At 37.5% G+C, this 27,182-nt stretch overlaps 1 protein-coding gene and 1 pseudogene across 1 annotated transcript; one reads left to right on the top strand and one right to left on the bottom strand.

The window, feature by feature from the left end:
• Positions 1-820: 820 nt before the first annotated feature.
• On the top strand, positions 821-5,047 carry LOC124079428 (baculoviral IAP repeat-containing protein 5-like; annotated as a pseudogene).
• Positions 5,048-9,933: 4,886 nt separating this feature from the next.
• LOC124079427 (E2F-associated phosphoprotein) lies at positions 9,934-26,938 on the bottom strand (the record flags this gene model as incomplete). The annotated part of the gene is given in 5 exon segments (XM_046424954.1): positions 9,934-10,502; positions 19,567-19,677; positions 23,056-23,173; positions 25,364-25,459; positions 26,757-26,938. Coding segments are annotated over 5 exon segments (784 nt in total), but the record flags the coding sequence as incomplete, so codon positions are not given.
• Between the last annotated feature and the right edge of the window lie 244 nt (positions 26,939-27,182).

Genomic DNA, 27,182 nt, shown 5'->3' with positions numbered 1-27,182 from the left:
TGTTGTGTCTGCCAAAAACTAAAGAATAAATATTAAAAAATTCTCTCTCTTAAAAAAAAAAAAAACATTTCCAGGAGGTTATAATGGTCCACAAGTAATGAAAATGACCTGGCCCCAGTGAGACTAGCTGGGAAAACTAGAAGGGTAATAGATGTTTGAATGGTGAAAGAAAAAAGAGTTGGGGCTGGGGATGTGGCTCAAGTGGTAGCGCACTTGCCTGGCATGAGTGCAGCCTGGGTTCGATCCTCATGCACCACATACAAACAAAGATGTTGTGTCCGCCGATACTTGAAAAATAAATATTAAAAAAAATTTTTAAAAAAGACTTGATAACGAAGTGAAAGAAGTAAAGAAATTATAAAAAACAAAAGAAAAATTTAAACATTTAAACCTAGCCAGGTGTGGTGGCACATGCCTATAATCCCAGTGGCTCAGAAGGCTGAGACAGGGGGATCCCAAGTTCAAAACTAGCCTCAGCAACTTAGCAAGGCCCTATAGTGAGACCCTGTCTCAAAAAATAAAAAGGACTGGGACTGGGGTTGTGGATCAGCGGTAAAGTGCTCACCTAGCTCCTGAGGGGCTCTGGGTTCGATCCTTAGCACCACATATAAATAAATATAATAAAGGTATTATGTCCAACTACAACTAGAAAATAAATATTTTGGGCTGGGGTTGTGGCTCCAGTGGTAGTGCGCTTACCTAGCATGCGTGAGGCACTGGGTTCAATTCTCAGCACCACATAAAAATGAAATAAAGATATTGTGTCCACCTAAAACTAAAAATAAATATTTTAAAATAAATAAATATTTAAAAAATAAGAAATAAAAAGGGTTGGGGATGTGGCTCAGTGGTTAAGCACCCCTGAGTTAAGTCCCCAGCACCAAAAAACAAAAACAATCATTTCCAACAATCAACAGCTTTCCTTCAGTTTTAACTTGTTAGAAAATAAAATGGATGAAAGATGCCATTTGCAACAGCAAACCAAATATCTAGGGGTAAACTGTGAAAATGTGTGACGTGTGTGTGTGTGTGTGTGTGTGTGTGTGTGCGCGCGCGCATGCATGTGCATGCATACATTCATGTGTGTTACTGGGTACTGTACCATTCCTGAGGTGTTCTACTACTGAGCTACATCTCTAGTCCTATCTATCTATCTATCTATCTATTTATTTATTTAGAGATAGGGTCTCACTAAGTTGTTCATGTTAGACTTGAACTTTTGATCCTCCTGCCTCCGCCTCCCAAATTACTGGGATAACAGGTGTATTCCACCACACCTGGCCCCAAAGACCACATTTTAGAAACTCCTGCTCTGAAATATTGCGAGATTGTTTGTGGACCTGAGAAGAAGACAAAGGAAGCTCTTGACTGTTTCTTTTTTACAAAGAAGTACTGGGAGAGAAGCAGGAGGAAACAGGGTCTACACAGAGGGGTCAGAGGCCTGACAGGAGCTATGCAACAGAATTCTTTCCTTGCAAATACTCCACCCTAAACCTTAGTGAAGTTACTAGGTTCAGAATATGTTTAGTTTAAGTAAAGGCTCATCTGTGTATGTGTGTGCATAACACCAAACCAACAAGACCAACCAAAAAGTGTAGGGCACTAATGTGAGGAATCCACTGAACAAGGGAAAGATATCTAAATGCCTAAAATAGAATCCAGGAGAAATCTACTAAAATCTCCAAGGGCAGAGATTTTTCAAGTGAATGTTACAAACTCCTGATGCTTTGGCAGGGCATGCTTGTAATCCCAGCCACTCAGGAGGCTGAGATAGGAGGATCACATGTTCAAGGCTAGACTTAGCAAATTAGCCAGATCCTGTCTCGAAATAGAAAATAAAAAGGACTGGGATATATCTCAGTGGTGAAGTGCCCCTGGGTTAAATTCCTAGTACCTAAAAATAAATAATTTTTTTTAAAATTAATTAAATACCTGGAGTCATTTGATCTATTTCTTTTTTTATTATTTTTTTAGTTGTTGATGGACCTTTATTTTATTAATTTATTTATATGTAGTGCTGAGAATCGAACCCAGTGCCTCACACATGCTAGGCAAGTGCTCGACCACTGAGCCATAACTCCAGCCCCCTTGATCTATTTCTTGACCCCTTACATATTAGGCTAAAATAAAAGGCTGCTAAGGACTATTTGTGTACCACTGAAATGAAGAATGTCTTCATTACATTTCAACATATTTTTCAATGGTCTAATTACATGGTTTCAAATGAACTTTCAACATAGCACAAATGGAAGACTCCTCTTACAGTGAATAAACATTGGCATATCACATTCACATGGTAGGGGATAATTCACTGTTTTAGATAAGGTTTACAAGAGTCATTACACCTTTCCATTCAGATAAACTGGAAGGTTAGTGTGGTAACCAGGTTCCAAGATGGCCCCAGTGATCCTTGCTTCCTGGTATTTAAGCACTTATGTAACATCTTCCCTCTCTGAATTGTTATTGGACTCTTAGTACAAATCAAATAAGGCAAAAGTGACAATGTCTTGCTTCCAAAGTTGTCATAAAAGATAAAAGATACTGCACTTTACAGTTTGGTCTGTGGTCCCTTACTCCAGGTGAATCAGCAGTAAAGACACTCGAGCCATCTTGTCAGTGGTCTACATGGCAAGGAACCAAAGCTTCCTGCAAATAACCAACATCAAATTGGGGAGCCACCTTGGGAGCAGATCCTCTAGCCTCAGCCTGAATCTTAACGTCAACCTTTTAAGAGACCTCAGGTTAGAACTTCCAACCAAGCCACTCCCCAAAGTCCTGATTCCATGAACCACAAAACAATATATGATGTTATTTTAGTTCCCTAAGTTTGAGGGTAATGTGTTATGCAGAAAAATATGCAAAGATAAGAGATCCATTAAAAGGGCAAGATAATAAAAGCAAACAAAAAAAACCCAGGAGAGTTCATTGGTGCACACCTGTAATCCAGAGATTTGGGAGGTTAAAGTGGGAAGATCACAAGCGCAAAAACAGCCTCAGCAACTTAGTGAGACCCTGTCTCAAAAAATAAAAAGGGCTGGGAATGTAGCCCAGTGATAAAGCACCCCTTGGTGTTCAATCCAGAGTACCTCCCCAATCCCAAATAAAAGAAAGAGATGCAAGGGTGGCATCTAAAAATTATAAAATTTCATTGAGAAACAGAGAACTATTGTTTTCATTGATAGGAAGACACAACACACAACACTGTAAAGATATTGATCCCTCCAAAATGACTAAATTAAATTTAGATTAAATTTCAATCAAAACTTTGACATAGTTTTATAGAACTTGATAAATTATTCTAAAATGTAACAGCATGGCTTACCATAAATCTAAAGTAACACCGTACAATATTGGTACAAAAACAAATAGAAGACAGGTGCAGTGGTACATATCTATAATCTATTATTAGGAAGGCTGAGGCAGGAGTTGCAGTTTAAGACCAGCCAGGCAACTTAGAAAGAACCTTTCTCAAAATAAAAATAAAAAGGACCTGACTTGTAGCTCATTGCACAAGGCCCTGGATTCAAATCCCCGGTACCAAAAAATAAAAATATAAAAAGAATAATAAACAATTAATGGAACAGAATAGAGAGCCCAGAGCCAGAAACAGATCCAGGCATATTGGAAATTTCATAAGGCAAAGATAACATCATAGAATCGCTGGGAAGAAATGGACTTTTCAACAAAGATAAAGCATGCTTAGTCCCTATGAAAAAATATATCAGAGATGAATTAAACAAATAGGAATGGAATTTTTTAAAACTTTCCAGAGAAAATATAGAATGTCTTTTTGATCTAAGAATAATGAACAAGACACAAAATGTATTAACCATAATACAAAATAACAAAGTTGACTATCTTAACAACAAAGTTGACTATATTAACAGAAAAAAACTTCTATTTGTTGAAAGAAACCACAAGGAAGGTGAAATGACAAAAAACACAAAATGAGAGGAGGTTATTTGTAACTCATATTTCTATACAGAAAGTGACTTGGGGGATTGTTTCCAACATATGAATTCACATGCTACTACATGTGAATACAACAGTGCCAGGGTCCCCCAGCTTTTTAAGAGCACAGGAAAATGTCTGAAATCTGGGCAGGTGAGGAACTGGTTCTAAATAAGAAAATAAAACTATAAAATTAAAATGTTTGAGGCGGCCGCGGCGCCATGGGGGCTCAGTTCTTGCCACCGACCTGGCAGCTCTATCTCAAGGACCACCGCGTCTCCATGTTCAAGAACTGGCCCTTCCTGGAGGGCTGCGCCTGCACCCCGGAGCGGATGGCCGAGGCCGGCTTCATCCATTGCCCCACTGACAACGAGCCCGACTTGGCCAAGTGTTTCTTCTGCTTCAAGGAGCTGGAAGGCTGGGAGCCAAGTGACAACCCCTTAGAGGAACATAAAAAGCATTCGTCTTGGGTGTGCATTCCTTTCTGTCAAGAAGCTTGAAGAATTAACCCTTGGTGAATTTTTGAAACTGGACAAAGAAAGAGCCAAGAACAAAATTGCAAAGGAAACCAACAGCAAGCAGAAAGAATTCGAAGAAAATGCTAGGAAAGTCCGGCAAGCTATGGAGCAGCTGGCTGCCTTAGAGTGAACCTTGCCGTGGTCACCTGGTCCCAGGCCTGTTCCCCGTGTTACTGCCTGTCTGTGGAACTCCTACAAGTACCTTAGGAAAGGAGAATGCCGAAATTTTGAAATTGGACGTTTAGACTGAGTTTTGTTTCTCCTGAAGTGGCATCAGCGCCTCTCTGCTTGTGTGGCGGTGCTGCCTGTGACAGTAGCTGTGCCTCTCCCTCATAGGTGGCTCTTGCTCTGTTGAGCCCTGGCTTGGAGGCAAGAGCGGGGAGGAAGAGGGCAGAGTCCCTGTGACTAGACCTGATGGGCAGCGGAGGAGGGCAGATGCCTGCACAGGAGTTGCTGATCTTGGTGTTCCCAATAACCTGTGAGCCGCTGGCTGCTCGTAACTCTCCTGTCTTTCTGATGTGACTCCTCCTACAGGGTGATGGAATAAATTAATTTTTAAAAACGGATTTTAAAAAAAATTAAAATGTTTGAATTTTTATATATTTTTATGCTTCATAAATTTTTGAATTTTTATATATTTTTATGCTTCATAAATAAAAAAAATTTTTTAGTTGTAGTTAGACACAATAGCTTTATTTATTTTTATGTGGTGCTGATGATCCAACTCAGCATCTCGCACGTGCTAGGCGAGCATTGTATCCATGAGCCACAACCCCAGCCCTGAAATTTTTAATATTTTAATTGATACAAATTATATAATATACATGTGCATATATGGGGTAACTTCCTTAATATTTAAATTTAAAACATAAATAAATTTCATTATATTTGAAAACAATTAGTTTTTTTTTTTTTTTTTTTTTTTGCATTTTTCAGTTTTTCCAGTGTCTGCCTGATTGCTAAGAAATCATAAAAATCAAATAAGTCAATCATAGTCAAATGTCAATATTGACAATATTCAAAATTGGATATGGGTGTGTGTAGTTTAGATCTGGAGTGTCCCCCAAAGGCTCATGTGTTGGAGGCTTGGTCTATAATACAGCAATGTTCAGGGACTTTTGGCCTCTCTTTCTACTTCCTAGCTGCCATGAGGTGAGCAGCTTTGTTCTGTCACACCCGTCCACCATGATGGTCTGCCTCACCACATGTCCAGAGACAATGTAGCCAACTGATTATGGACTGAAACTGTGAACCAAAATAAATCTTTCAGCCTTTTTTTTGCTCAGATATTTTGTCACAGCTATGGAAAGCTATCAAGAATATCCTAATATTTCATGACACAGAATAAGGTCTCTTTTTTCCGATTTCCATTCTATAACTACCTGTCTCCTTCTACTCCAAATCACTGAGGGTGATTGAGAGAGTGGGGGCAATGGCTCTAGCAAGGAAGAATCACAGAGTAATGGGGGTAAAGTTTCAAGGGGTTCAGAGGAAGAGGAATAGAGAAAAGAATATAAGTCTATGTTTTATATACATGGAAACACATACCATATAAGCACAAATTCATTTTGGACTCACTGAAGCTTAAGTGACAGATTTAGTGAGAGACATTAATAATGTCTGTTAGTTTTTCTTTGCTGCAAACAACATACCTGACAACAATTTAAAAGAAGAAAACAGTTCATCCTATCTCACGATCTCAGAGGTTCATTCCATGGTGTGCCAAATACATTGCTCTAGGCCTAACATGAGGCAGAACATAATGATAGAAGGGCATTGTATAAGAAAGCTTCTCCCCTCATGACAAATAGGAAGCAAAAAGGGTGGGGAAGGGGCACAAGGAAGACAAACCTTTCCAGGGTATACTCCCAGTGACCTACCTTCTCTAGTTGCACCCCACTTTGCCTACAGGCACCACCCATTACATTCAAACTAGGATGAATTGATCAGGTTACAGTTTTAATAATCTATCTAATAATCATTTCACCTCTGAATATTCCTGAATTAACACAGGAGCTTTTGAGGGACACCTCAAATCCAAACTGTAACTGTGCATATTCCACAGTTAGAGGGGAAGCACCTAAGAGTTAAGAGCAGATCCTGGGTGACAACCAACAAGCAAATAGTAACTTTAGTCCTGTAACCATAAGGATGGGCATTCTGCCAACAACTTGAAGATGGTGGAAGCAGATTCTTCTCCAATTGAATCTCCAGGTAAGAATGTAACAACAATGGGCTGGGGTTGTGGCTCAGCGGTAGAGTGCTTGCCTAGCTCACCAAGCCCTGGGTTCGATCCTCAGCACCACATAAAAATAAGTAAATAAAATAAATGTATTAAAAAAAAAAAAAGAATGTAACAACTGCGGGGCTGGAGCTGGGGCTCAGCAGTAGCACACTTGCCTGGCATGTGTGAGGCACTGGGTTCAATTCTCAGCACTGCATGTAAATAAATAAAATAAAAATCTATCAACAACTTAAAAAAATACATTCACACACACACATATCTATCTATCTTTATATATATTAAAGAATGTAATAACTAGATTAGAGCCTGTGAGACCCTGAGTAGAAGACACTGCTAAAGTGCTAAAGTGTGCCCTGACTCTTGACTCAAAGAGTATAAGAGAATGTGCATTGCTCAATGCTTCTACATCTGTGGTCATTTGTTACACAGCACGAAATTAAACAGCAAGACAAGCTGATCATGAAAAAGAACAATTAGCTTCAGTGGGATCAGCAAACAATAACTCCAGATCCATGTGTTTATTTAAACCTCATATAAGTATTACATAATTTATGCTACATTTTTAAAAGGGACTGAGGCAGAGTAAGGCCAAAGGTTTGTAGTTCTCTTTGTGGTTTATGCTGAAAAACATTACAACTGTTGAATAATCTGAGATAATTGCTTATAGATAGCATCCTAAGAACACAAAAGGACAAGAAAATATGTTCAGAGTTATGCTGTAAAATTGAGGTACAAAAACTTTTTCAGCCCTTTGTACATCAAGCCAAAACACTGTTGGACACCAATTTCCTTAGGTGATAGTTCAAGAAACTTTTTAAAAGTTTAAAGGGACATAGGAATAATTGTGAATAGTTTTATAATAAATATACTATTGTCAATTATTGCATCATTTTCAATTTTCTCCTTATAACATCTTCATGATTGCCTTGGGAAATTTATAATTATCTTCTTAAATTTATAACAAACTAGCTTGAACCAATAATATCAACTAAGTTTAAATAATATACAAAACACTACTCCTCTACAGCTCTCTCCTCTGTTATTATAACAAATTACATCTGTATATCTTGTGCTTTCCTGCTTCTTATTGTAGTCACATTCTCAGAGGAGGGGCACAATAACTTACCTGTCTTTCTAATGTCTACTCCAGGTGGTTTTTTATGTTTCAGACCACTGAGAACCTCTCACAAGAATCCCCAATGGAGGTGCGTGGGAAGGTGGTGGTGAGATCTGGGAAGAATGCAAGGTTTGACAGTGACACTGTAGGTCTTGCATAGCTACAATATGGTAGCACAAGATTACAACAGACATACTGTTGTGTTATCCTGTAATATATCACCTGGCAGTAAGTTGAAACATCTTAAACTCACACACACACACACACACACACACACACACGAGTTTCTAATCAGATATCAGCATATTATAAGTCATCAAATGTTATTAAGGTACTGGAAATGTCCTAAAAACTAGTTTGTGTAAGTCCACTGTGACCAAAATACCTGATAAGAAGAAACAAAGAGAGTGAAGGTGGGGAAAAGATATAGTCCCAAGGCACATTCCCAGTGACCTACTTCCTCCATATACACCCTGTCTGCCTACAGTTAACACCCAGTAGCCCTAATTATTAATCCATCAAATGGGTTAATTCACTAATGAGATTATAGCTCTCCTAATCTAAACATTTCACCTCTGAACATTCCTGTATTGCCTAACACATGAGCTTTTCTAGGGACATCTCATAACCAAACCAACTGTATATAAAGTGAAGAGAGTGGTGCTGGGGATTAAACCTAGGGCTTTGTACATTCTAAGCATGCTCTACCACTGAACTACATCCCCACCCACAAAACTCATTCTTTATTATCTTCCTGCCTCCACCTCCTTCATATAAACATCATTTAATCACTGGTTCCAACTCTTTCCATATAGCTTATAGAAAGCCCAGAAAGCAAGTAGTTGAGGACATTTTCCCTTGTGGAATATGCAGAGATCCCTTTTAAACCTTGTTGAGCTCTGATCCATGTGGGGAATCAGTGATCTAGCCCAGCTTTCAATTTTTTTTTTTTTTTTTCAGTGCTGGGGATTGACATGGCTTTATGCATAGTGGGCAAGCATTCTATCACTGAACTGTATACCCAGTCCCCAGTGTTTTCTCATTTCACAGATGAGAAAACTGCACTTGCCTAGTATGCTTGAGGATCTGGATTCAATCTCCAGCATTCACCACAACTCCCCAAAAATCACATGAGATGAGAAAACTGTTTCTCACAAAAATAGACTTGCCCAAGATTAATGTTACAGAGCCCGTTTAAATACATTTCCTGTCTGTTTTCCTTTGTATCACATTTGTTCTATTAGAAACTATCTAATGTTTTTGGACAGTCCAAATCACTCCCTCTTTAAAAAGAGTAAAGTGCACATATGCCTACAATGCAACTTCCCCTCAAACTGCCACTAATGATTTTTATATTATTAATACTAAAAGAACATACTTTGGTTACTGCCAACAGAAGGAAAAAATGATAGGCACAAGAGGTAACAACAGGATTTTAAGTCCGAGAGGGAAATTGCTCTTCCTCAAGCATGAATTTTTATTTAAAAATGTACAATCGTTACAGTTAGAACAATACCAACTCCATGGAATTGTAACAGTTGCTAAACACTGTCACTCCACAGTGGGGAGGGGGCAAGAATAATGATATTCCTTAGCAAAAACGATGCAGACAGAAGTCTGGGAAATAGTTTCTAATGTAATCATATCAAGGTTATGAATGTAGATTGTTGTGCAGATGTTGTTTTTCAGTTTGGCAATGTGCATAGGTGGTAGAACCTTTAAGAGGTGGGGCCTAGTGGAAGGTAGATCACTAGGGTTACTGCCCTGGGAAGGGATTAATATAGTTCTCCAAGGACCTCAGTTAGCTTCCTCAGTTAGTCTTAGAGTAAGCCTAACCTCTGAATCCCTCTCTGGTTTCCTGTATCACCATCTGATCTTTCCCTCTCAAATATGATTTGGCCATGATACCATCCCGCCGTTGACCATGATATGACCCAGCGGGGGAGGGGGGCCCCCACAGAGGCCAAAAAGATGGGAACAGCCGTCTGCCTTTAGCCTCCAAAACTCTAAGCTTAATAAACTTCTTTTGTTCATAAAGCATTTGACCTCAGGTATTTTGTTATAGAAAGAGAAAAATGGATTAAGATACTCAGAAACAAAGATTAGTTATAACTCCAGAACATTTTAATTCTAAAGAGCCTTAATAAACAAAAACCCCAGTTTCCAAATGTCCATCAAAAAGGGAATGAATAATCAGTTCCGTCAGTATTCGTAAGAAAACTTAAGGAAAAAAAAAAGGTGAGGAGATAAAGTTTGATAACCATTCTTCACAAGATAAAATACTGCTTCCTCAAATATCTCAACATCAATTAATGATATGAATAGACAAAGGGAAAATAACTGTACATATTTGCCTTAAAAACAGTATTGGGTAATGCATGCTAGCTGAGCTGTTTAGGAATGGCTTGCTAAAACATTGAAAAAATGAAAGACTTCATCCTTGTCGTAGACTGCCACTTCTGTGGAACATTCTGTACACATGACTGGGTGATAGATTTCTTCCACTTCTGTCTCTGCCTGTTCTGCAGAATCTTCATGGTTAGACCTCATCTTCTTATAGCCCCGCCTCTTCTTCCTGTTCTCTGAGTTTTTATATCTCAGAACCTCCTCTTTGTTGACAGAACAATTCATCACGAACATTGCTCTATACTGAGTTTTGTAGGATTCATGCCTAAAAGGAAAATGAAATGGAGAATATGAATTTATTTTCTAAATTAACAGTTATTCTTTTAGATAAAATTGAGAAAACCAAAAACTGACTAAAATAAACATGGAAACAAAACAACAAATTTAAGGAAATCTAAAAGTTGTTTTAAAAATAGAAAGAAACTTTTTTTAAAATTTTGTAGTTGTAGATGGGCAGAATGCCTTTATTTTATCTGTTCATTTTTATGTGGTACTAAGGATTGAACCTAGTGCCTCACATGTGCTAGGCAAGCGCTCTACCACTGAGCCACAACCCCAACCCCAGAAGGAAACTTTTTAATGGACACTAGTATAAAACAATGATGTTATTCAATCCCTGGTACAAAAAAAAAATGTTATATTTGTAATAGATATGCCAATTACCCTTATCTGATCATTACACATTATAAATATGTATTGAAATGTCATACTGTACCTCATAAATATGTACAATTACTTTGTAGCAATTAGAAGTCTATTTTTTTTTTTAGTTGGATACAATATTCTTAATTTACTTATTTATTTTTATGTGGTGCTGACACTTGAACCCAGGGCCTTGCACGTGCTAGGCGAGCACTCTACCACTGAGCTACAACCCAGCCCCTAGAAGTCTATTTAAAAAAAAAAAAATCTATATCTTATTTATTTATTTAGGTACTGGGGATTGAACCCAGGGGTGCTTTGCCACAAAAAATTTCCATAGATACTGCAATATTTAATTGTAGCAAGCCTAAAATAAAATGTGGAAGAAACTGAAATGTAAATTGGATAGTAGATACCCTCATACCCAGATTCAAGGTGGCTACACTTTGGCTAAAATCACAAACTCTCAGCCCTCTGTCTTCTTTACTTAGGTACTGGGTTTTGAACGCAGGGCCTCATGCATGCTAGGCAAGCTCTCTGTATCCCCAGACCTTTTTGTTTTTTATTTGGAGACAGGGTCTCGCCAAGTTGCCCAGGATGGCCCTGAACTCACAATCCTCTTGGCCTCAGGCTCCCAAATCACTGGGATTACAGACATGCACCAACATGCCCAGCTTCTACTACTTTAAAAGTAACTTTTATCCTGGGGTTGGGGGGGGGGGTTGAATTGCTCTTTAAACTTTTCATCTTCATACACAATATTTTTCCTTCTCAAGTTGCTATTCTTTTTTCCCCTTGAAAGTCATGCAACAGAAATACCTATCTGGCTAAAAACAGGGGTCTCACTAATTCTAAATGTTACTCTTCACCTTCTCCACTACCACAACCGCCAGGAATTAAGAACATACAAATTGGCTGGTGAAGTGGCACATACCTGTAATCCCAGCAGCTCAGGAGGCTGAAGCAGGAAGATACCAAGTTCAAAGCCAGCCTCAGCTACTTAGTGAGTTGCCCTAAGCAACTCAGGGAGACCTTATCTCTAAATAAAATACAAAAAAGGGCTGGGGATGTGCCTGAATAGTTAAGTGCCCCTGGGTTCAATCCCTGGTACAAAAAAAAAAAAAAGAACATACAAATTGGTGCTTCTCTGGTGTCATGGCTTGAATATGAGGCATTCCCCAAAAGCTCCTGTATTAACATAGGAAATGTTCAGAGGTGAAATTAGATTATAAGAGCTATATCCTAATCAGCTCATCCTAGTTTGAATGAATTAGGTGGTAACTGTAGGTAGATAAGGTGTACTTGGAGAAGGTGAGTCACTGGGGCTGTGGTCTGGAAGGGTCCATCTTCCCTGGGACCCCTTCCCTGCTGCCCTATTCTGAGCAGCTTCCTCTGCCACACCCTTCAGCCATGATGTTCTGTCTTACCCAGGGCTCAGAACAATTGCTTGGCATACCACGGACTGAACCTCTGACACCATGAGCCAAACTAAACTTATACACCTCTAGTTGTTCTTGTTCATATTTTGGTCATGGTGACAAAAGTTGATTAACAAACCTGGTAAAACAATCTTTCAAAAGTATGTTCAATGATAAAGAGTTCTAGTTAATTGTACATATGTGAGGAGGTACTTGGATGACTGTTCTGTCTCATATCTATAAGAATTTCGTATCACGTGCTCACAGTGTTTTTCCCTTTCTCTAGATTTCTTGCATATCAGAATAATTTCTCTGAACTGAGTTCTTGTTTTGTTGTTTTTGTGTGTATATGGTTTTTTTGTTATTGCTGTTGTTTTTAAAAAAAAAAAAAACAAAACAAAACAGGATCTCACTATGTGGCCCAAGCTGGCCTTGAACTCATGGGCTCAAGCAAAAAATTGAGACCACAGACACACACTACCACATCCAGGTGTTCTTGACTCTATCTATCTACAAATTATATAATACACACCCTCACACTCAGGCTCTAAGTAGCCACACTTTAGCTAAAACCAGAAACTCTCAGCCCTTTGTCTTGTATTATTTGAAGTTTAAGTTACATGAGGACTCTGAGAAGTATCCATCTAATAAAAAAAGCTTCATGGTAGAGCACTTGCCTAATGTGTTAGGCACTGGTTTCAAGAGAGAGAGAAACAAAGAAAGAGAAAAAAAAAAAAACTATCACTTTTTTGGGGGGGGGGGAACAATAACAACAAAAAAATCCCTTTTACTCTACTAGATTGGTTGTTGGGGTTTTTGTTTGTTTGTTTGTTTGTGTTTGTTGGTTTTGTTTTTTGTTACCAGGGATTGAAGCCAGGGGTGCTTATATTGAGCTATATATCCTAATAACTTTATTTTTTATTTTGAGACAGGGTCTTGCTAAGTTGCTTAGGGCCTCACTAATTGCCGAGGCTGCCTCAGCCTCACAAATCATTGAGATTACAGGTGTATACCACCATGCCCAGCTCTAGTTGGTTTTTGTTGTTGTTGTTTTTGTTTGTTTATTTGTTTGGTCTGTTTTGCTTATTTAGTTAGTTAGTTGTTGATAGACCTTTATTTTTCTATTTATATGTGGTGCTGAGAATCTAACCCAGTGCCTCGCACATGCTAGGCAAGTGTGCTACCGCTGAGCCACAGCTCCAGCCCCTTGTTCTGCTTTCTTTGTTTTTGTGGTACTAGCAATTGAACCCAGGGGCACTCCACCACTTACTATATCTCCAGCCCGTTTTAAATTTTATTTTGAGACAGGTTCTCACTGAGTTGCACAGGCTGGCTTCAAATTTGCAGTCCTGCCCAGCCTCCCCCATCTACTCCATTGTATCAGAACCCTACATTAATATGGAATAACAACTTTACCAAGACCAATTTCTACTATGAGATCATAAAGTAACTTAAGTATATGGCTGAATTGGTTACATACAAAGATATTTTCTTCATTTTATAATCTAGGTGTTAACTTACATGCTAAAAAGTTTGAGTTCATAAATAGAGTATAAAAACTGTATCTAGGGATGCAAGGTTGGTTCAACATATGGAAATCAATAAATTTAATTAATCACATCAACAGACTTAAAAACAAGAATCATATGATCATCTAACAGAAAAAGCATTTAACAAAATACAAGACCCCTTCATATTCAAAACACTAGAAAAACTAGGGATAGTAGGAAGATACCTCAACACCATAAAAGCTATATGTGTTTAACCCAAGGCCAACATAATTCTAAATGAAGAAAAACTAAAAGCATTCCCTCTAAAAACTGGAATAACACAAAGATGTGTTCTTTCACCACTTCTATTCAACATTGTCCTTAAAACTCTAGCCACAGCAATTAGACACGAAAAAAGAAATTAAAGGATATGAATAGGGAAAGAAGAACTCAAACTGTCACTATATGCTGATGACATGATTCTGTAGTTAAAAGATACAAAAAAATTCCACCAGAAAACTTCTAGAACTAATAAATGAATTCAGCAAAGTAGCAGGATATAAAATCAATACCCATAAATCAAATGCATTCCTATGTATCAGTGATGAATCTACTGAAAGAGAAAGTAGGAAAATGACCTCATTCACAATAACCTCAAAAAAAAAAAAAAAAAAAAAAAAAAAAAAAACCTTGGGAATCAATCAAACAAAAGAGGTGAAAGACCTCTACAATTAAAACTACATGGGGCTGGGATTGTGGCTCAGAGGTAGAGCACTTGCCTTTTGTGTGTGAAGCACTGGGTTCACACATATAAATAAATTAATAAAATAAAGGTTCATCAATATCTAAAAAGTATATTAAAAAAAAAAACTACAGAACACTAAAGAAAGAAATTGAAGAAGACCTTAGAAGATGGAAAGACTCCCTTTCCATGCTCCTAGACAAGAAGAATATAGTAAAAATGGCCATACTACCAAAAGCATTATACAGATTTAATACAATTCCTATTAAAATCCCAATGACATTCTTCATAGAACTAGAAAAGGCAAACATGAAATTCATTTGGAAAAATGAGACCCAGAATAGCCAAAGCAATCCTTAGCAAGAAGAGTGAAGCAGGTAGCATCACAATACCAGACCTTAAACTATACTACAAAGCAACAGTAACAAAAACAGCATGTTATTGGCACCAAGACAAGACACATAGACCAATGGTACAAAATAGAAGACACAGAAACAAACCCACATAAATACACTTATCATACTAGACAAAAGTGCCCAAAACATTCACTGGTGAAAAGATAGCCTATTCAACAAATGGTCCTGGGAAAATTGGAAAGCCACATGTAACAAAATGAAATTAAACCCCTCTCACCCTGCCCAAACTTCAACTCAAAGTGGATCACAGACCTAGGCACTAGAACAAAGACCTAGTGCCTAATAGAACAAAAAGTAGGCCCAAATTGTCATCATGTCAGCCTAGGATCTGACTTCCTTAACAAAACTCCTAAAGCACAAGAAGTAAAATCAACAGTCAATAAATGGGATGGATTCAAACTAAAAGCTTCTTCTCAGCAAAGGAAACAATCAATAACATGAAGAGAGTTTCTACAGAATGGGAGAAAATATTTACCACATGTACCTCAGAGCATTAATCTCCAGAATATATAAAGAACTCAAAAAACACCACCAAAAAAACCAAATAACCCAATCAATAAATGGGCTAAGGAACTGAACAGACATTTACAGAAGAAACACAATCTATCAACAAATATGTGCAAAAATGTTCAACATCTTTAGCAATTGGAAAAATGCAAATCAAAACTACTCCAAGAGGGGCTGGGGATGTGGCTCAAGCGGTAGCGTGCTCGCCTGGCATGCGTGCAGCCCGGGTTCGGTCCTCAGCACCACATACAAACAAAGATGGTGTGTTCACCGAAAACTAAAAAGTAAATATTAAAAAAAAAAAACTACTCCAAGATTTTATCTCACTCTAGTTAGAATGGCAATTATCAAGAATACAAGCAATAAGCCAGGTGCGGCAGCACATGCCTGAAATCCTAGTGCCTTGGGAGGCTGAGGCAGGAGGATTTTGAGTTTAAAACCAGCCTCAGTAACTTATGGAAGCCCCAAGCAACTCAGTGAGACCCTGTCTCTAAAATACAAAATAGGGCTGGCGATATGGCTCAGTGGTCAAGCACCTGAGTTCAATCCCCAGTACCACCCCCCACAAAAAAAAAAAAAAAAAGAGTACAAGCAATAATAAGTGTTAGTGAGGATGTGGGGGGAAAGGTACACTCATACATTGCCGATGGGACTGCAAATTGGTGCAAGCACTATGGAAAACAGTATGGAGACACCTCAGAAAAAACTTAGACCCAGCTATCCACTCCTCAGTTTATACCAAAAAAACTTAAAATAAGCATTCTACAGTGACACTGCCATATTAATGTTTATAGCAGCTCAATTCACAATAGCTAAACTATGGAACCAACCTAGGTGTCCTTCAACCAATGAATGGATAAAGAAAATGTAGTATATATACACAATAGAATATTATTCAGCCTTAAAGAAGAATGGAATTAAGGCATCTGCTGATAAATGAATGGAGCTGGAGAATATCTTGCTAAGTGAAATAAGCCGATCCCCAAAAACCAAAGGCTGAATGTTTTATCTGATAGGTGTATGCTAATTCACAATAGGTTGCGGGATGGGGAGGCAGTGCTAGGGAAAAATAGAGTTAATTTAGATTAGGTAGAGGGGAGTGAAGAGGGGGTTGAGAGGGAAAGAAGGATAGTAGAATGAATCAGACATTATTACCTTACATAAAAATATAACTATATAACCAGTGAGATTCTATATCATGTACAACCAGAAGAATGAGAAATTATACTCCATCTATGTAGATGTATCAAAGTGCATTCTACTGTCATGTATAACTAATTAGAATAAATTTTTAAAAATCAAATTATAATACTTAAAAAAAATTAACTGTTGCAGAGAATCAGAAACCTTAAACTAGCTAATAAAAATAAACTAGACCAGCCAGGCGAAGTGGCTCATGCCTGTAATCCCAGTGGCTGGAAGGCTGAGACAGGAGGATCGCGAGTTCAAAGCCAGTCTCGGCAATTTAAGGAGGCCCTAACAAACTCAGTGAGACCCTATTTCTAAATAAAATACAAAATAGGGGTAGGGATGTGGCTCAGTGGTTGACTGTCCCCGAGTTTAATATCAAAAATAATAAATAAAAATATAAATAAATAAATAAACAAACTAGAAAAGCAGGGTGTGGTGGTGCATACCTGTAATCTCAGCTACTCTGGAGGCTGAGGCAGTGGAATCACAAGTTCGAGGCCAGCCTCAATAACTAAGCAAGGACCTAAGCAACTTAGTAAGGCCCTGTCTCCAAGTAAAAAATACAAAGGGAATGGGATACAGTTTACTAGCAAAGCACCCCTGGTACCCAGTACCAAAAGAAAAAAGAAATCATCTAAATTGGAAAGGAAGAGGTAAAAGTAAATTACCTCAATTATCTCTGCTCAAGGACAGCGTGAACTTTTATGTAGAAAACCCTAAAGCTGGGGCTGGGGTTGTGGTTCAGTGGTGGAGCGCTCGTCTAGTACCAGCAAGGCCCTGGGTTCAATCCTCAGCACCACATAAAAACAAATAAATAAAATCAAGGTATTGTGTCCAACTACAACTAAAAAATAAAGAAAACCCTAAAGCTTACACATCTCACATACACACACATACACTCTCACACACACAAAAACCTGTTAGAGCTAATAAAAATTAAGCAAAGCTTCAGAAAATGTCACACATAAAAATAATTTTCTAGGGGCTGGGGCTGTAGTTCAGTGATAGAGCACCTGCCTTGCACGTGTGAGGCACTGGGTTCAATCCTCAGCACCACATAAAAATAAATAAAGATATTGTGTCCACCTACAACTAAAAAAAAAAAAAAGTTTAAAAAAAATAATAATTTTCTATACATTAATAGTGAATAGTCTGAGAAACAAAGTAGAACAGAGGTTACCAGGGGCTGATGGGACTGGAGAATAGGGAGTTATTATGTAATGGGTGCAGAGTTCCTGGGATGATCAAAAGTTCTGGAAATGGATGGCGGTGTTGGCTTCATCAGACTCTGATAGCATTAATGCCACTGAATTGTATTCTTAAAAATAGTTAAAATTGTAAATTTTATATATAGTTTGCCACAATAAAAAAGTGTATTTTAGAGATGTGACATAATAATAAATATATATTTGTGCTCTGCTTCCAGTTCCTATCACAGAGCTCCTAAAACACTTGCAATTTCCTGAGTGATAACGGCACCTTTTCTTATTACTATAACTTTTGATCTTGGGTCTGTCTCTGACATAAGAGCTTCCAAGATTGTTAGAATCTGTGGAATAATAACAGTATATTTTATATGCTAATGAGATATGGAGGCTTGTCTTGCATCTAAAAAAAACCAGAAAAACCAAGCATGATTGATTGGAGAAGGGTTGGAACTTTTAGCTCCATACCCACCCAATCCTACCTCCAGGGAAGGGAAAAGAGCTAGAGATTGAATTAATCACTAATGGCCAATGATTTTGCCAATGGTGTCTATATAATGGAACATACCTATGCAATTCAACCCATAAAAGTAAAGGGTTCCAAAATCTTTCAGCCTGGTGAACACATCCATGTCCTAGGAGGGTAGTACATCCCAAACCCCACAGACCTCCTGCAGTCAAGACCCTTCTGGACCTCACCCCTATATGCCTCTACATCTAGCTGTTTTGTTTGTATTCTTTATAATAAAGGAACCCCTAATTTATATTCAACTTGAATAGAAATGGAGGTAACTTGAGGACCTACTACTTGATTACTGGCATCTAAAAAAGTCTCTAGTCTTGTGAGAATGAACTTAACTTGTGGGGTTGATGCTAACTCCAGGTAGTGAGTCAGAATTAAATTAAATTGTAGGAACACAGCATACAGAAAATTGGAGAAATGCTTTGTGTGACGGGGGAAAAATCCCACATTTGTGAGTAGAGAAATGATTTTTTCCTTTAAAAGATTATGTCATTCTACAACATCTATGCAATTTCACTGAATCCTATTATTACTGAGAAATGCTTTATTTAAAAGGCTACTTCTAGCTGGGTGTGGTGGTGTATCCCAGCGGCTCAGGAGGCTGAGACAGGAGGATCACAAGTTCAAAGCCAGCCTCAACAAAAGCAAGGTGCTAAGCAATTTAGCGAGACCCTGTCTCTAAATAAAATACAAAATAGGGCTGGGGATATGGCTCAGTGGTCAAATAACCCTTAGTACCAAAACAAAAACAAAAACAGAAACAAGGAGCTTAGCAACTCAGTGAGACCCTAGCTCCAAATAAAATATGAAATAGGGCTGGGGATGTGACTCAGTGGTCGAGTTCAATCCCCAGTACCAAAAAAAAAAAAAAACCAATAAAAAGCTACTCTGGGCTATACATGTTGCACAAGGGTGGAGTACTTGCCTAACATGTATAGGCCCTGGGTTTATTTCCCAGTGTCACAAAAAAAGAAAAAAAAAAACAATTAATTAATTAATTAATTTTAAAAAGCTACTTTTTACACAACTATGCATAGTCAAAATTATCTGTAAAGAGATTAGTCACGTAACACAAAGGATATGGGTACAAAACCATAACAGAATTCCTGAGTATCAAAAGTCTATTTGTGATTTGAACAAAGGACTACCAATTTTTTTTTTTCCCTGTATGTGTGCTTAACCATTCATCCATTACCTTTGGCAATCAAGGCACAGTGTCGTCATGCAAGCTGGGCAATTCAAAACAGCATCACTATTTGGAACAGGCTGTTGATGACGTGGCCTCTGTAACCCAAAACCATGATAACTGGAATGCAAAAAGAAATTAAGAAAAAACACATTAAAGTCTTGCTTCTAATGCAAGTCTCCAATTAAAGGAACCATTAAGCCAGGTGTAGCAGCCCACACCCATAAACCAAGCTAATGGAGGGGCTAAGGCAGGAGAATCGAAAGTTTAAGGCCAACCTGGGCAATTCAATGAGTCCTGTCTCAAAATAAAATTTAAAAAGGGCTGCGGATGTAGCACAGTGGTAGAGCACCCCTGGGTTCAATCTCTATACTACCAAAAAAAAAACAAAATTCCATCTTACATCATTGACAAATTTTGTTACCAGACTAAAGAACTACACTGTAAGTTCCTTGACCATCTCAATATTATTTACAGCACTTAAGGGCTGGAGCTAAAGTACAGTGTCAGAGCATTTGCCTAGCACATGTGAGGCACTGGGTCCAATCCTTAGTACTACATAAAAATAAACAAAATAAAGGCATTCTGTCCATCTACAACTACAAAAAAGTTTTAAAAGTTATTTTAAAATATATTACTTATAGCATTTAAAATGTTCAGCCCATGGCTATGAGTAATCAAAAAATATTCATTAAATAAACACAGGGGGCAAAGGAAAAAGTGATGTATAAATGGAACAAGAAGAGAAAAACTGAACAAGGCTCGAGAGCAAAAGTTAAAGATGGTATACAAAGATCCCCCACCAATAGTAATCTCTCCAAACTTAAAAAATATAGATATCTGGACCCTACCAGAGATGAAACAAATCCTCCTAGGTGTTAATCATGTAGCTCAGGAGTAGAACACATGCCTAACATGTGAGAGGCACATCCTCAGCATTACATAAAAAAAACCACCTCAAATAAGATTCAAAGGTCTGCATTTCAATCTCTCCTGGTGATTCTGAAACATAACAGGTTAGCAAAGCACTAGATAATGATGGTAAGTTGCCTACCTTTTAGTTCTATGACAACTCAGCCTTTACATCAAAATAAAATTTGTAAAACACTGTATACTACTAGTGGAAATGCAAAATGCTTCAGTCATTGTAGAAAATAGTGGTGGTCCCTCAAAAAGTTAAATTCAGCCAGGCACGGTGGCACATGCCTGTAATTACAGCAGCCTGGGAGGCTGAGACAGGAAGATCACAAATTCAAAGCCATCCTTGGCAAAAAGCAAGGTACTAAGCAACTCAGTGAGACCCTGTCTCTAAAAAAATATAAAATAGAGCTGGGGATGTGCTCAGTGGTCAAATGTCCCTGAATTCAATCCCCAGTACTACCCCCCACCCCCCAAAAAAAAGATTAAATACAAGGCTTGGGGTACAGCTCAGTGGTAGGGTACTTGCCTAGCACATGTGAGGTCCTGGGTTTGATCCCTAGTACCATACAAAAGTTAAATATAGAATTACCATATGATGTAACAGTTCCATTCCTGGGCATGTAACCAAAAGAAATGAAAGTATAGACGTAATAGATAACTGTACACCAATATTCACAGCAACACTATTCCCAATAGTCAGAAGGAGAAACAACACAAATGTTCCTCAATGAATGAATGGATAAACAAACTGATCTATGTATATACATACAAGGAAATATTATTCAGCTATAAAAAGGAAAGAAGTAGTAATATAGGCTACAATGTAGATGAACCTCAAAAAGATGATCCATCAATTTCAGGTTATGTGAATTTTTTTTTTTTTAAAGAGAGAGAGAGAGAGAGAATTTTTTTTTTTAATATTTGTGTTTTTTTTTTTAGTTTTCGGTGGACACAACATCTTTGTTTGTATGTGGCGCTGAGGATCAAACCCAGGCCGAATGCATGCCAGGCGAGTGCGCTACTGCTTGAGCCACATCCCCAGCCCTTGGTTATGTGAATTTTAAAAAATCTAATTTGTGAATGGAACAAATCAGGTGCTAAACAATATCTTCTCTTCATCCACAAATACAAAAAGTCACATATTGTAGAATATTCCATTAGCTGAACTATCAAAAATGGTAAATCCACTGAGATAGAACACAGATCTGGAACACAATATGTGTTCCCATATTCCCAGGGGATATGGGAAGAGAGAGAAAAACTATTTAATGATACAGGATTTTCCTTTTGAGATGATAAAAATTATAAAAATGGTTTGAAACTAGACAGAGGTAGTGATACACACCACTGTGAATATAATAAACATCACTAGATTGTTCACTTTAAAATGGATACTTTTGCCAGGTACAGTGGTGCATGCCTGTAATCCCTATTATTTGGGAAGCTGAGGCAGGAGGCTTCCAAGTTTTGAGGCCAGCCTCAGCAACTTAATGAGAGCCTATCTCAAAAAAATAAAAAGGGCTGGGGATGTAACTCAATACACCCCTGGGTTCAATCCCAAGTAATGAAAAAAAATGCTATATCCATGTAAGAATATACCACAAAAAATCCCACATACAATAATAATTCAATAATTAAAATAATAATAGTAATCATAGAAGGGAGATCAATAGAGTAGAGCAAGCAAATCAGAAAAAGGGAAGAGAGAAAAGAGAAAGTACTAGGGAATGAGACTGATCAAATTATGTTAATACATGTACAAATATGGCATAAGGAATCCCACTATTATGTATAATCATAATGCACCAACAAAAAATATATAAATAAATAAACAAAACAGTCAATTTCAGGTTATGTGAATTTTAAAAAACCTAATTTGTGAATGGAACAAATCAGGTGCTAAACAATATCCTCTCTTCATCCACATAAACTTTTTTTTTTTTTAGTTGTAGTTGTCAATACCTTTAATTTTTCATTTATTTTTTTATGTGGTGCTGAGGATCGAACCCAGGGTCTCGTACACGCTAGGTGAGTGCTCTACCACTGAGCCACAACCCCAGCCCCACATAAACTCTTAATCTCAATGTAATTTAAAATTGTGTCTATCTGTGGATTGTGGTGGTGCACACCTGTAACCCCAGCAGCTTGGGCGGCTGAGACAGGAGAATTTAGAGTTCAAGGCCAGCCTCAGTAACTCTGAGGCACTAAGCAAGTCAGTGAGACCCTGTCTCTAAATAAAATAAAAAATAGGGCTGAGAATGTGGCTCAGTGGTCTAGTACCCCCTGATTTCAATCCCTGGTACCAAGAAAAAATTGTGTCTATCTGAAAAAAATCAGTTTTGTTTCTTGAAGGGAGAGACTGACTACAGCAGGTTGAACTCAACAGTAGTTTTTAAAAATGAATTGTTTAATAAAATTTGCTGGTTATTTTCAAAATAAATTTGCAGGTTTTTTTCTTCAAACCTCTTTGTTGATATGTGTATATAAACATAAACATGTATAAAATACAAATGTGGTAAAAATCATTTTTCAACCATTTTTTCCTAAAGAGTCTAAATATTAAATTTAAATTCTTACCCCCTTCTCTGTGCATCAACCCAGGCCTGGTCTCTGTTATCTTTTTCAGGATCATATAGTAATTCATCATTTGTTGGAATCCTGTGTCGTTTCTTCTTTTTCTTCTTGGTCACCTGTGCTAATGTTTTTAAAAGTTAAGGATATAGCTAAGTATCGTTGGTAAAGTTCACATTTCTTTAACATAAAATAAAGAATCTCCTGTTTATCAAGCTACGTATATCAAGCTACGTATTTATTTTAATTATCCTTAAAAAGAAAAAAATTGGGCTGGGGATGTGGCTCAAGCGGTAGCGCGCTCGCCTGGCATGCGTGCTGCCAGGGTTCCATCCCCAGCACCACATACAAACAAGGATGTTGTGTCCGCCGAAAACTAAAAAATAAATGTTAAAATTCTCTCTCTCTCTCTCTCTAAAAAAAAAAAAAAAAAAAAGAAAAAAAATTTTTTTCTCTTTTTTCTGTGGGGAGGGTAACTGAGGATTGAACCCAGGTGGGCTCTACCACTGAGCTACATGCTCAGCCCTTCTTGTTTTTTGTTTTTTTTAGACAGTATCTCACCAAGTTATCAAGGCCAGCCTGGGCAACTTAGTGAGACCCTGTCTCAAAATAAAAAGTAAAAAGGCCTAGGGATATAGTGCATCAGTAGAGCAACCTGTATTAAATCCCTAATATCAGAAAAAAATAATTGGAATACAGGGCTGGGAGCATAGCTCAATAGTAGAATGCTTGCCTAGTATGCTCAGGGCCCTGGATTTGATCCCCAGAACAAGGAAGGAAAAAGAAAAGGAAAAGAAGAAAGAAAGAAGCTAGGCATAGTAGCACATGCCTGTAATCCCAGCTGCTCTGGAGCTAAGGCAGGAGGATCACAAATTCAAGGCCAGTCTAGGAAACTTAAATTAGACTCTGTCTCAAACTAAAAAATAAAAATGACTGGGGATGTGGCTCAGTGGTAAAGCAGTCCTGGGTTCAATCCCCAGAACTGCAAAACAATTAAAAAAGAAAGAAAAAAGGGCTGGAGTTGTGGCTCAGTGGTAGAATGCTCGCTTAGCACGTGCAAAGGACATGGGTTCCATCCTCAGCACCACATAAAAATAAATAAAATAAAGGTATTGTGTCCAACTACAACTAAAAAATAAATATTTTTAAAAAAAGAAAGAAAGATTGGGGCTGGGGATGTGGCTCAAGCGGTAGCATGCTCCGCTGGCATGCGTGCGGCCCGGGTTCGATCCTCAGCACCACATACAAACAAAGATGTTGTGTCCGCCAAAAACTGAAAAATAAATATTAAAATATTTTAAAAAGAAAGAAAGAAAGAAAGAAAAAACCCACAGCTATCTACGTATATTAGACTTCTGTTTGTTCTGTTTTGTAGTACTAGGGATTGAACCCAGGTGTGTTCTAAAACTGAGCTACATTCCCAGCCCTTTTTTAATTTATTTTATTTTGAGATGGGGTCTCTAGGTTGCCCAAGCTAGACTGGACCTTGTGATCCTTCTGCCACAGTCTCCCAAGTGATGAAATTATAGGCATGTGACACCATATCTAGCACATACATTACTTTTTAAATTTATTCTAGCACACCAATATTTTAAGTAATGACATAAAAGTATAAAACGTCCTTTTAAATATAAATTTGTTATTTTGTATATTCCAGTGTAACTCCTTATGTAATTAGCTTTCCCAACTAAATATAATTAATTTTTCCAAATTAGGAAAATTCTTCAGGAAAGTAAAAATTCAGAAAAAATGCAGGTGTGAAAACAAGTGTTGAGCCAGGCAAGTGGCACATGCCTGTAATCCCAGAAGCTCTGGAGGCTAAGGCAGGAGGATCTCAAGTTCAAAGCCAGCCTCAGTAAAAGCAAGGCATTAAGCAACTCAGTGAGACCCTGTCTCTAAATAAAACACACACAAAGAAAGGGCTGGGGATGTGGCTCAGTGGTTAAGTACCCCTGGGTTCAATCCTCAATACCAAAAAAAAAAAAAGGTATAAAGAAAACAAATGTTGTTAGTCTGAAGGACCTAGAAGGAGTCTGGGGAAAGATCCCTGAGCCCTGAGCCCTGAGCAGGGGAAGTACTGAGTCAGGACACATTCTCCCCTTCCCTAGCATACCCATGCAGTGCTACTGATAATGCCATGTACTCATAAGTCTTTGTTCCCAGGTTTTATTACTAATCAATCCTCTTTTTATTTTCACATCAACCACCTAAAATTTCTTAAAAAATAAAACTCAAAGAAAAATCCTAATATCAACTAGTTGGTAAACCTTTTTCATAAAATATTACTGCTAAGGCTGATAGATATGTTATTTACCTGATTTGTCTTCATCCTCAGAATCTGAATCAAAATATATATCATCGTAATACTTCGCCGGAGCTATTCCAACTTTATTATTTCCTGAAGAAGACCCTATGAAAACCAGAAATTAAGTTTATAGACTAATCATACATAATTCATAAGAAAAAACCTCCATGTCTTCTTTCATTACTACAAAGTAATATCAGCTTATTCACAATCTCATTTGGATGGTTAAATATTTTCACATAGTGACATACTTTATTTTATGCTCTATGCAATTACAGAAAACTGCCCCCCCACCTTAATTTTAGTATTCTAAATCTTTTTTCCTTCCCAAAAATCTAATTAATTTTTTAAGGGGCTGGGGTTCAGCAGTAGCACACTTGCCTGGCATGTGTGGGCACTGGGTTCAATTCCCAGCCCCACGTATAAATAAATAAATTAAATAAAGGTCTATCAATAACTAAAAAAAAAAAAAAAGTTAATTTTTTTTTTTTTTTTTAAAGGCCACCTTTTCAGGTTGCCCATATACAAATCTCTATCTTTCAGACAGGGAGTGCACTGTGAAGAACAGGGAATGAGTATCTTGTTTTAAGGGAGCTTAATGGAAAGAAAAGCTCTAAGGAAAGGCAAGGGAATGACGAAGACACACTTTTCCTCTCTTCAACTGTACTCAGTTCCATACTATTACCTATACTTATATCATCACATGCCTGTCTCCCTCATTCTTCCTCTAATTAACACTTGCTTTAGTTGTTGTTGTGGTTATTATTATATGCTTTCAGTTCTTACCAGTTAATACATAAAATACCAATATAGTAACATGAAAACCAGTGCTGAAGAGTCCTACTTTCACAAATTAGATTTTGGGTCAGGTACATTTAACAAAAAGACCAAATTTAAAATATAAAATGTTTTATTACTTACTAAAATAGGAATTTATGATGATACATCATTAAATCTGCCATCAGTGACATCTAATGTTCAAAATACCTATAAGACTCATGTGTCTTTTTTTTAATCCTTGAGTAAAAACTACAAAAGGACATTATCCAAATAAATAATGCTAAATAATGTCTTTTCAACAACGCATGACATTTTCCCATAGTCATCAAAGAAAACTCTGGTTCAGTTGCCAAACATAATTCCTTCACCCAATTAGTATTTACTGTGTGTGCACCTATAGAAAGTTCTGGAAACACAGAGCATGAGTAAGCTTCCTAGCCTATGGAGCTTATAAAAATAGGTATAAAAACCGAATCAAAAGCGTATCTGTTCCAGGGCTGGGGTTGTGGCTCAGCAGTAGAGCTGCTAGCACGTGCCAGGCCCTGGGTTTGATTCTCAGCACTGCATGTAAATACATAAATAAATAAATAAATAAATAAATAAATAAATAAATAAAGCGTACCTGTTCCTAGAGAAGATAATTTGTCCTCCATTGTTTTTATGGTAGAATTCAATTCAGCTTCCATTTCTTTTTCAAATTCATCTTCACTAGATGACTCACTTTCTCCAGTAAGACATTCTCTGATGAGTTTTCGTTTTTGGTCTGGAGTTCCATGTAAAAGCACATCCACTTCATCTTCAGAGCTAAATACATATACATATATAAATATTAAAAAATTAAAATCACTCAAAATTCATTCTCATCATCTCACTGTTTAATTATTTTGACTTTACAAGGTTACATTTGATATTATATACAGCAATTCTCACTTGGTAAATCAATTGTCTTGCTTATTTCCATTTATTTATCTATCTACCTACCTACCTATGTATTTAGTTATTTACAAATGGAGTCTATGTGCCCAGCATGACCTCAAACTTATGGGCT

Source organism: Marmota monax, unplaced genomic scaffold (genome assembly GCF_021218885.2).
Source record: "Marmota monax isolate L192 unplaced genomic scaffold, Marmota_monax_Labrador192_F-V1.1 WCK01_AAM20220418_F8-fsc01941, whole genome shotgun sequence".
Lineage (NCBI taxonomy): Eukaryota > Metazoa > Chordata > Mammalia > Rodentia > Sciuridae > Marmota > Marmota monax.
The sequence above is the reverse complement of the archived record's forward strand: the minus strand, read 5'-3'. Positions and strand labels throughout refer to the sequence as shown.